Source organism: Aquarana catesbeiana, linkage group LG13 (genome assembly GCF_042186555.1).
Source record: "Aquarana catesbeiana isolate 2022-GZ linkage group LG13, ASM4218655v1, whole genome shotgun sequence".
Lineage (NCBI taxonomy): Eukaryota > Metazoa > Chordata > Amphibia > Anura > Ranidae > Aquarana > Aquarana catesbeiana.
The window spans coordinates 207,692,291-207,704,607 of record NC_133336.1 but is presented as its reverse complement, the minus strand read 5'-3'; the positions used below and the strand labels follow the sequence as shown (position 1 = coordinate 207,704,607).

At 41.1% G+C, this 12,317-nt stretch overlaps 1 protein-coding gene across 2 annotated transcripts in view; it reads left to right on the top strand.

Annotated features, from left to right (window-relative positions):
- Positions 1-12,317, top strand: part of LOC141117774 (NACHT, LRR and PYD domains-containing protein 3-like) — a 445,237-nt gene that overhangs the window by 94,505 nt on the left and 338,415 nt on the right. For both annotated transcript variants that reach the window (XM_073610805.1, XM_073610806.1), the window contains exon 3: positions 5,000-5,160. In XM_073610805.1, coding sequence (XP_073466906.1) covers positions 5,000-5,160 — 161 coding nt within the window. The remainder of the gene's footprint in view (positions 1-4,999; positions 5,161-12,317) is intronic.

Here is a 12,317-nt window from a genome sequence, read left to right as displayed (position 1 = left end):
AAATGGGATGAATGACACTGGGCATCAATCTACCTGGGAGAGGAGCACCATCTAGTGGTAAAAAAGGAAATACTGCAGGGGAGTATTTTAAAAAACATTATTATTATTATTCTTATTAGTATACAGGATTTATATAGCGCCAACAGTTTGCGCAGTGCTTTACAACATGAGGGCAGACAGTACAGTTACAATATATATAAGAGATACTGACTATTGCGCAAAAACCATAATGAGAAGTAGAATGGACAAGGAGCCGCCAACATAAATGGTATACTCACATAACCTTGCTCAAAATATGATAAAAGTATATGTAGCCCTACCTTAGTCTCAACGTGAAAGAATATTACTTAGTACGCCCAAAGCTAAAGTGAACACAAATAGGTAAGGCTCAGTGTAGCAATGTGTAACATATAAAGTGCAAAGTGAAACACAAAAAAATATTTTTTCAAACTCACACCTAAATAAAATGGAAAATCCAACCTCAAAGTGTAATAAATGAATCATATATGATGTCTCAAAAAGTATCCAATTAATTAATAATAAGCATCTGACATAAATAAAACCACCAAAAACTAATAGCATTAATGTTCACAGGCGTGCAATTCACAGATGTGATAAAGCCATGCTACTTTCCACAATTTAACAAAGTGCAGTGTGCGTGATCAAGAATAATAACTAGGGGACCACACTTCACAACTGCAACTCCACAAGCAAAAAAATATATATAAATTGTAACATGAAATGTGCATATAACTGAAAATAATTAATTTCACAAATTTGCGATTCACAGATGCGATAATAAATGCGACTGACAGAATAAATAATTTCTAACAAGGTGCATTGTGCATATAATAATATTGAAATTCATGCAAAATGGAATGTGCATAATACTCAAAATTGCACAAGCATGCAATTCACACATGTGATAATTAAATACATCAAAAATATATAATTTTCTAACAAAGTGCACTGTGCAAAATATATAAATTAATCAGTGAGAATTAATAATTAAACTATCCAATTGACTGTGAATTTGTATCTCAAGGTAAGGTGATGTAGAGTAAAAAATATATTCAGGTACAGTCCAGACACATATAAGTGCGACTTCTAATAGCGCTCAAAATGTGGAAAAACAAATATCTTCTAAAGATGAGAAAAGTGCTGGTGCAGTAATAGAAACAAACGTCTATAAATAATTCATCCAATCCTGTTCCAAAGTGCGATGTGCGGTGACCGCGGTGGCAGTTTCCCCCAGCCTCTCACCTGTAGTGGCGGCCCCCAAATGGGCCAAGTCACGCTTACACCCACAGGTGGGTAGGGATATCAGCACTGGAACGGCTCCCCAGAATAGAACTCCTAATCTCGATACCAGCTCCCTTGGGAGTGGGGTTGGAGCAGGACGGGATGGTTTTCGCCCTCACTTGGTCGGTATTCTCAGATGGACGTGAAAAAGAAGAAGAATGGGCTCCATAGTATAGTATGTAAAAATAAATTTTAATATATCGATACATTACATATAATTTTAACAGCAATCAGCAGCAGAGATAAAAAGCTTCCAGGTTCGGCCGTAGCCTAGGAAGTGACAGCACCTGGCTCCTCCTTCCCTGACACGTTGCGTCACACCACGTGACTTTATCAAAGGGATGCGAGGCCAGATGCCATGCAGCCAGTATAAGTGGTGACCATTGTTCTAACGGCAGCGAATCAACTACAGCCTGAATACATCATGAGTAATTACGGACATCTCATTATAATAAATATCATGAATATTAAAAACAAAAGATTAAAAAACGAGAAGAGTATGATGATATACAAATAAAACCAAAAATCTTAAATAGATTAATACACTTATCTATTAAGGAATAATTAACAAAGAATATACATAATCTAAAAGGCCTAATACAAGTGCGCCATCTGGTGGTAGAAAACTATCACTACAAAAGAAGAAGGATATATAGCTAAATAAGGCAAACAACGGGAATCAATCTAATAAGGAGTAGTCGACAACAGGATAGACATAAAAAGCCTAATGCCTATGCGCCATCAGATGGTGAGAGAATGTCACTACAAGAGGAGACACATAAATCTAAATAGACAATATGCAGGGAATCAATCCAACATGTCAAATGATGACTATATATCAATACAAAGATTATTCTGAATCCTTAATTCAATGATGACAGCTGATGAGGACAAGAGTTATCTTCTAAAATATGTCCCCCGGACACAATAGGAATTTTTTAAACACACCTTAATAATAAAACATATGATAAAAATATTAGAACATTCAGGCCTCCTCTAACTATACCATAGGCGCATGCAAAGAGGAAATCTATTTATGTGGATATACAAACTACTAATACCACATACTACTAATTTACATACTGTTTTTTTAATCCTTTGTTTTTAATATGCATAATATTTATTATAATGAGATGTCCGTAATTACTCATGATGTATTCAGGCTGTAGTTGATTCGCTGCCATTAGAACAACGGCCGCTACTTATACTGGCAGTATGGCATCTGGCCTCGCATCCCTTTGATAAAGTCACGTGGTGTGACGCAACGCGTCAGGCAAGGAGGAGCCAGGTGCCGTCACTTCCTAGGGTACGGCCGAACCCGGAAGCTTTTTATCTCTGCTGCTGATTGCTGTTAAAATTATATATAAGTGACGATATCGATATATTAAAATTTATTTTTACATACTATACTATGGAGCCCATTCTTCTTCTTTTTCACGTCCATCTGAGAATACCGACCAAGTGAGGGCGAAAACCATCCCGTCCTGCTCCAACCCCACTCCCAAGGGAGCTGGTATCGAGATTAGGAGTTCTATTCTGGGGAGCCGTTCCAGTGCTGATATCCCTACCCACCTGTGGGTGTAAGCGTGACTCGGCCCATTTGGGGGCCGCCACTACAGGTGAGAGGCTGGGGGAAAGTGCCACCGCGGTCACCGCACATCGCACTTTGGAACAGGATTGGATGAATCATTTATAGACGTTTGTTTCTATTACTGCACCAGCACTTTTCTCATCTTTAGAAGATATTTGTTTTTCCACAATTTGAGCGCTATTAGAAGTCGCACTTATATGTGTCTGGACTGTACCTGAATATATTTTTTTCTCTACATCACCTTACCTTGAGATACAAATTCACAGTCAATTGGATAGTTTAATTATTAATTCTCACTGATTAATTTATATATTTTGCACATTGCACTTTGTTAGAAAATTATATATTTTTTTGTATTTAATTATCACATGTGTGAATTGTATGCTTGTGGAATTTTGAGTATTATGCACATTCCATTTTGTATGAATTTCAATATTATTATATGCACAATGCACCTTGTTAGAAATTATTTATTCTGTCAGTCGCATTTATTATCGCATCTGTGAATCGCAAATTTGTGAAATTAATTATTTTCAGTTATATGCACATTTCATGTTACAATTTATATATATTTTTTTGCTTGTGGAGTTGCAGTTGTGAAGTGTGGTCCCTTAGTTATTATTCTTGATCACGCACACTGCACTTTGTTAAATTGTGGAAAGTCGCATGGCTTTATCACATCTGTTATTTGCATGCCTGTGAACATTAATGCTATTAGTACCTTTTACTAACTCCGAGACTCTTGGCTAAAGCCAAGAGTCTCTGAGTTATTTTTGATTTAGAAATGTCGATGGATGCACAAATAGGATCAGTAGTCAGCGGATCTCACCACCCCTCCGCCTGCTATGTAGACTCATCCCATTCGTGCCAGAAGAGGACAAAGCAGCAGTAGTTGGAACTATCATCAATTCCAGACTCGACTACGCAAACTCCCTCTACATAGGACTACCCCAATATCAGCTTGCGCGCTTACAACTCATTCAAAACACGGCGGCAAGACCGTTAACAGGAAAAAAAACCTGGGATTCCATCTCCCCTTCCCTGAGGAGCCTACATTGGCTAACCGTAAAGAATCGGATAACTTTCAAGACCCTCTGCCTCACCCACAAATGCATAAACGGAAACGCTCCTCACTACCTATGCGAGAAAATAAAACGCTACACACCGAATCTCAGTCTTCGATCTTCTAGCCATAACCTCCTCCTCATTCCAAAAACCCGCTACAAAACAAAGGGAGAACGAAGATTCGCAGTCCAAGGACCACGGCTATGGAACGCGCTACCTACTCACATTCGCATGGAAGAAAACCATCAGGCCTTCAGAAAGAAACTCAAGACCTACCTCTTCTGAGAAGCTTGACAACACAGGCCGGATCCAGCGCCTTGAGGCGATTCAGTTCGCAAATGCAGCGCTATACAAATCATTCATTCATTCATTCATTCATTTTAGTTTTTGGTGGTTTTATTTATGTCAGATGCTTATTATTGATTGATTGGATACTTTTTGAGAAATCATATATGATTCATTTATTACACTTTGAGGTTGGATTTTCCATTTTATTTAGGTGTGAGTTTGAAAAAATATTTTTTTGTGTTTCACTTTGCACTTTATATGTTACACATTGCTACACTGAGCCTTACCTATTTGTGTTCACTTTAGCTTTGGGCCTACTAAGTATTATTTTTTCTCGTTGAGACTAAGGTAGCGCTACATATACTTTTATCATAAGTACAGTCACATTACAATTCAATACAGGAGGAATCAGAGGGCCCTGCTCGTTAGAGCTTACAATCTAGAAAAATATACATATATATATATATATATATATATATATATATATATAAATAACTTTACTTTTTTATTAATCTGTAGTTAGGCTTTAAATAGTTAAAGCTCAAAGTTCTCAGTGAAGATTTAAAGCTAGTTAGCTTGTATGTGCAAAGATAATTCCCCAATTGCAGAGCAATTAATGTATTGATCATTATAGTGATTCTCACCTCCAAGGCTCCTTTTCTCAATTGCAGAGATCTCCAGTGAGATAAAATTCATGCTGGAGAATAATTTGCATCATTTATAAATCAGAAAATGTATTTCTTTGTTTTCTAGAGGACATCAGGAGGTTCCACCTTCAGCTGTCTTCATACGATGATCCAACACTGAGAAGGATATATGAGTATTATAGAGATGATCTGATCTACATCCTGGAGAACATGGATCCTCGTGCTGTCCTCAAAGAACTAAAATCTCGTAATGTCCTAAACACAGAGGTAAGAAAAATATATTTCTAAATTACCTAAAGCAATATTTGTATAAGTAAAGGGGAACTCTGATTCATAGTTGCAAACATAGAGTCCTTTATAATTGTACACCTTATCACTCCATAGTGATCATAAACAGCTGAACATAGAAGTCCTCCCAATAAACATGACCATATCAAAACTTCATTACATGCCGCAAAAAATATATTGAAACCATTTACACAACTGCTCCCACCAGAATGTAATAATGCACTTTACTAAAGGCAAATAGACTGTACACTTTGGAAGTACAGTTGCAATCATTTTCCCCAGAGCTCAGCAAATGTGGTGAAGCTTCATTTTGCAAAGAATACCCAATCAGATGCAAGGAAAATAAACATTATTCTTGCATATGATTGGATGATGGAAATCAGCAGAGCTACACCACATTCACTAAGCTCTGGGGAAAATACTTTCAAAGTGCACAATCTATTTGCCTTTAGTAAATCCACCCCAATTGCCTTTAAAATTGCTTCTATCAATGTATCAAATTGTATCTACAGTATATTATAATCATCTTCTTTTATATCCTTTCATTGCTAACAATACTCTTCACATCACAGTAGTAAATGAATGTTCTCATAATACAAATCAGAGATTTCTTACTCCTAGTAAAGTGTGCCATTCCATGAATGACTTTGAATTTAGGCAGTGTGTTCTATGTAAGTGTATGTGTGCTATGAGGTGGCTTACTGTATTGTATATAGTGTTATAATAAGGCTTCAGAAACATGAATGAGGGGTGAGTGTGTAACATTATGACTTCACCATAGTTTTCTATGATTTGACACCATATAGTCTTCACAATCCTGGAATATATTTACTTTTTACACAAATATTTAAATGTCCATTTGGACTACAATATACTGTATGGGGTCCAGTAATATGACAATGTTACCACAGAAATAATGCCTGTATAAGTACATCATCCCCAATGTTCCATTCCAGCTTTCACATCTTACACTCTCCCATCCATAACCCCATATACATATCAGACATGATGCCGTCTTCCTATACCTGCATGTTATCTGGGGATAAGCAGAACATTTTCACCAACTTGGTTTTGTAGTGAAATTGACAAAATTTGTCTTAAAATTAGTTTTAAAGCATTTTCTTTTGAAAGTTAAGAGTATAAATCTACAGGGCCTTGAAAAAGTATCCATACCCCTTAATTTTCCACATTTTGTCATGTTACAACCAAAAATGTAAATGTATTTTATTGGGATTTTATGTGATAGTCCAACACAAAGTGGCACATAATTGTGAAGTGGAAGGAAAATGATAAATGGTTTTCATTTTTTTTAATAAATACATATGTGAAAAGTGTGGTGAGCATTTGCATTCAGTCCCCTTTACTCTGATACCTCTACCTAAAATCTAGTGGAACCAATTGCCTTCAGAAAGCACCTAATTAGTAAATAGAGTCCACCTGTGTGTAATTTAGTCACAGTAACAAATACAGCTGTTCTGTGAAGCCCTCAGAGGTTTGTTAGAGAACCTTAGTGAACAAACAGCACCATGAAGGCCAAGGAACACACCAGACAGGTCAGGGATAAAGTTGTGGAGAAGTATAAAGCAGGGTTAGGTTATAAAAAAATATCCCAAGCTTTGAACATCTCACGGAGCTCTGTTCAATCCACCACCCGGAAATGGAAAGAGTATGGTACAACTGCAAACCTACCAAGACATGGCCGTCCACCTAAACTGACCGGCCGGGCAAGGAGAGCATTCATCAGAGAAGCAGCCAAGAGGCCCATGGTAACTCTGGAGGAGCTGCAGAGATCCACAGCTCAGGTGGGAGAATCTGTCCACAGGACAACTATTAGTCGTGCACTCCACAAATCTGCCCTTTATGGAAGAGTGACAAGAAGAAAGCCATTGTTGAAAGAAAGTCATAATAAGTTCCATTTGCAGTTTGCGAGAAGCCATGTGGGGGACACAGCAAACATGTGAAAGAAGGTGCTCTGGTCAGATTAGACCAAAATGGACTTTTTTGGCCTAAGATCAAAACGCTATGTGTGGCAGAAAACTAACACTGCAAATCACCCTTAACACACCATCCCCACTGTGAAACATGGTGGTGGCAGCATCATGTGCTGATGCTTTTCTTCAGCTGGGACAGGGAAGCTGGTCAGAGTTGACGGGAAGATGGATGGAACCAAATACAGGGAAATCTTAGAAGAAAACCTGTTAGAGTCTGCAAAAGACTTGAGACTGGAGTGGTGGTTCACCTTCCAGCAGGACAACGACCCGAAACATCCAGCCAGAGCTACAATGGAATGGTTTATATCAAAGCATATGCATGTGTTAGAATGGCCCAGTTACAGTCCAGACCTAAATCCAATTGAGAATTTGTGGCAGGACTTGAAAATTGATGTTCACAGACGCTCCTCATCCAATCTGACTGAGCTTTTTTTCTGAAAATAATTTTTATTTAGGTTTAGTCAACATAACACCTGACTAATGAAAAACAGTCCAACTTTAACCCTCCCTTCCCCTTTCCCCCTTTGTCACAGCTCCACCAAGGCTTCTGCAGTATCCCCTTATATATGGTTATATAATATAAAGCATTACATTTAGTCACAACATGTATGCATTAGCAATGGAACAGCAACTGCTACTATCTCGATTTCTAAGGTACAGACTTCCAAGGTAAGTGGTCGTTTAGATCCTGAGTGAACTCATCTCCAGGAATGGAGCAAATCCTGCCATTAATATATTTAGGTATTATATCCACTAATTTAGCCTACTGGCTATATAGGTAGCCTTATATTAAGGCATCATGGAATTCACCAAGCCCTTCCAGAATACCATGTCAGGAGCCCTCAGCTTCTTCCAATTTAGAAATATGGCCTTCCTCCCATAGAGAATAATATAGTACTAAGAGCCCTAGAGGGCGCTACCTCATCCACTAGGCCCAAGGCACAGTCATAGGTATCGATATTACCAAAAGATCTGATATACGGGATGTGACCTCGGACCAAAACTGCTGTATTTGTGGACACTTCCAGAAAATATGATCTGCATTGGCAGGCGAAAAGGAACATCTCCAGCACTCAGCTGAACCGGAGTGAAAAATCTTGGCCAACCTAGCTGGGGTAAAGTAGCTCCTATGTAAAAACTTGAATTGAATCAATTTATTCCTGGCAGATACAAGGTGTTTAAAGGGTTGTGTCCACATGTCATCCCAGTCCTCCCCCTGTATGTCAGGTACAGTAGGTAACCGTGATATTGTGTCTTTCGCCACATTTATCAGCGAGATTTGACACCTGCGAGCCCCGTTGCGGGAGCCAGCGCCGAGATGGCTCACACATCGGGAAAGGAAAACTTTTTTTGATATGAATCATGAGGGGGAACGCCGCACCAAATTTTAAATGAAAAAACCAGCGTGGGTTCTCCCCAGGGACATACCGGGCCCTTAGGTCTGGTATGGATTGTAAGGGGAACCCCCTATGCCGAAAAATCGGCATGGGGTCCCCCCAAAATCCATACCAGACCCATATCCGAGCACGCAGCCCGGCCGGTCAGGAAAGGGGGTGGGGACGAGTGAGCGCCCCCCCTCCTGAAATGTACCAGGTCGCATGCCCTCAACATGGTAGGGTGGGTGCTTTGGGGGAGGGGGGCGCCCTGCAGGCCCCCCCAAAGCACCTTGTCCCCATATTGATGAGGACAAGGGCCTCTTCCCGACAACCCTGGCCGTTGGTTGTCGGGGTCTGCGGGCAGAACATTGGAAGAAGAAGCCGGAGAGAGCGGAGAAGTCGGAAGAAGACCCCCAAAGTCGAAAGACCCCCAGAGCAGCCTAATAAATTACTCTTAAAACCTGTGTAGTGTTTTTTTGTATTGACACTTTTCCCTAGGTGAATGGGTAGGGGTACCATGTACCCCATACTCATTCACATAGGGTGGGGGGCCGGGATCTGGGGGCCCCCTTATTAAAGGGAGCTCCCGGATTCCGATAAGCCCTCCGCCCACAGACCCTGACAACCAACGGCCAGGATTGTCGGGAAGAGGCCCTTGTCCTCATCAACATGGGGACAAGGTGCTTTGGGTGGGGCGGCACTTTACCGTCGGTATTTGGCCACTAGCGGGGCAGTTTTACCCCCCGCTAGCGGCCAAGAAAGGGTTAAAAAACACCGCAAAGTGCCTCTGCAGAGGCGCTTTGCCAGCGGTACAGCCACGCTGTCCCATTGATTTCAATGGGCAGGAACAGTGAAGGAGCGGTATACTCTCTGCTCCTTCACCACTCCAAAGATGCTGCTAGCAGGACTTTTTTTGAGAAAACAGGGGAGTAAAAAAGAACCAAAAGGCTCTGCTTAACTACATTGTGACAGCGGGCAGAGGTTCAGTAATATCTGTGCCTGTGTATAATATTGGTAATTGCTGACACCTGTGGCACTGAGCCTATACTGGGGGTGCGCTGCCCTGAATTAATTGTACATATCAAAGAAAGGGGGGAGAAGAGATGGAATTGTGAACCAATTCCAAACAAAAGCAATTCGTCAAAGAGGAGCAGGCAATTAACAAAAAATATGAATAAAGTTTATTAATAACTCACTTGCACACCAATCAAATATAAATAATTAAAAACAGGTACCACCACCAATACATAAAATAGACAACATTGTCTTGGACGAACACAGATGGCCACCACACACAGAAACCATGTATACCTCCTATCAAATAAATACAAATTGATGAGACCTATTGGGTCATCTAGTAGGAAACTACTAAGTGTCAGCGTCCAGGCTGATTGTGAATGAAAGGAGGGTGGATGGTAAGTGCAACCTGCATGGGATCGACGTCCAGTATGCAAAATGTCAATGAGGGGAACTGACAATGACCAACTTGGCGTCAATGCATTAAGAATTACAGTCCTAATATGCAGAGTTCACCATTAGCGTATATTGCCATGGATAACAGATTGCAAGGGAGGAAGATCTTTATGTAAGTGACCGTAGGTGCTGGAGAAATGGAGCAGGCTTAAATGGACAACTGTGTCAGATAAATCATCAGTGCATTTAGGGGAAAACTGGATATAAAAAATCAGTCCCTATAATGAGGGTGTAAAGGTACGATCTCACCCAATTGTAGGCACTGGAATGTTACACCGGTCAGATGCGGAAGCCGTATCTCACTCGAGCCGTCCCCTGGTATCCGTTCAAACTATCTTCCATTCAGGTCCAGAGTATTGTCTGTGAAGTCCAGCTGGTGATGAGCGGGGAGCAAGGTACTTGACAAGTGGGCTGCAGTGAGCAGTGCGATGCATGCACTCATCTAGTTCCCAGGCTCATATGGATGACCTCACGGAGGTGCGGACAGAGTCCCCTGGGCAGGTGGGTGGGTCTGTGGATGTGCTAGGGAGAGCGTGATGGCGTCATGCTGACGTGTTTCATCCGTCACTCGGATTTCTTCAGAGCATGCGCCGTAGCAGGAACATTCACCTTAAGTAGCCCAAACGAAAATCACGTAGATACGTTGGCTTCTGGTTGTCCCGGCAACAGCGCAACTAATTGACAGCCATACGTACCTAAAGAACAATACATAAACAGCGGGCCAGTCTATGGGTACAGAGAAATCCACAGAGAAAAAGCAAAGCAGGCGCTAGCAGGACTTTTTTTCCCGTCCTGCTAGCGCAATGCTCCAGTGTGAAAGCCCTCGGGGATTTCACGCTGGAGAGACAGCAGCGGCTGTTTCGGGTCGGTTTGCAGGCACTATTATTAGCGCAATAGCGTCTGCAAACCGCCCTAGTGTGAAAGGGCCCTTAGTGAGAAGTGGGTGGGTATCAGCACTAAAATCAGTAGAAAATGGAAAAGGATGATATAGCAGCCAGCACAGTTTGTTGATCACCAAACTCAATAAAATATAGTCCAAAAATGCAGCGCTTATTCAAATAAAAGTTGATTCATTGAAGATGTAAAATGTGTGATAGTAAGAAGAGCCTTTCACCGCTTCCAGTGTGTGAAGAAAGAATCACACAACACCCAGGTGTGTCAAATCTGCTTACCAGATGACAATTAAAGGTGAGCATCATATCATTATTCCATGGAAATATAGGTGTCACTCTCCAACGGATACAATGAATCCTCCCAAGAATCAATCAAAATAGCCAACATTTTAAAACAGCTTCTCAGGACAGGAACAGGAGCAGTGGAACTTCAAGCATCAGCAATCCAGCAATTACACATGACATGCAAGGCAAGAGCAAGGCAGCAAAAAATAGTGAAGCTCGTAGTGTGAAAAGGCACAAATTTATTGTAGTACACTTACAGTTATGAAGTCACAAACGAACATCAAGAAAGGTATAAAATCTGCAATCATCAGCGTGCTTGCATCAGCCAGCCTGACATGTTTCATCCGAAGGGGATATCATCAGAGGCGTGGCTAAGTGATGCAAGCAGGCTCTATATAATGATCCAAATACAAAATGTCAGGTGTTGTAATTTGTCTGAAGAATTGGAAGCTGTATGCAATACATGTTACAATGGGCGTCCGCGCATGCGCAGTATGGCTGCCTGTCACTAATTAAACCCAAAAGAAACATCCAGGAGTGACCAGGAAGTAATACTGGCCGTCATTGAAAGGTATGCAGCAGAACTAACTGTACTGAGAACCACCAATTTACATCTCCAACGAGAGGTGACTGGTGATCGCTTCCGGGAGGTGGACTCGCCGACCGGAAGAGGTTATTGGATCACAACCTACAGCACTGCGCTCCACAATGTGCATGCACACATTTGATAAGCGTCCTAGTACTAAACGGACCTGTGACAGCTTCCGGGAGACTAGTTGATGGACATAATCAACCGGAAGTGATGTCACTGGAGTGCAAGCAAAAGCATTTGAGCTCCAGTGAAAGGAAAAGCTTCAAGACATGTCAGAATAACATCATGAATAAAATTTCAATGCAATTGGGGCGCATGCGCGGATGCCTGAGAGGTTAGATATGCCTGCTTAGAGCTCCGCTCCAGGGCCGTTTTCGCCGGAGGACTACAGGTCCCAGAGACGCCGAAAAGCATCAAAACCACCTGGCACTTACCTGTAAAGCACTCAGGTACTATTAGAATGGTTTTGAAAGGCACCAAATCTAAAATTAAGTCTGGTAACATTAAGGAAACACCGGCCCGTCAG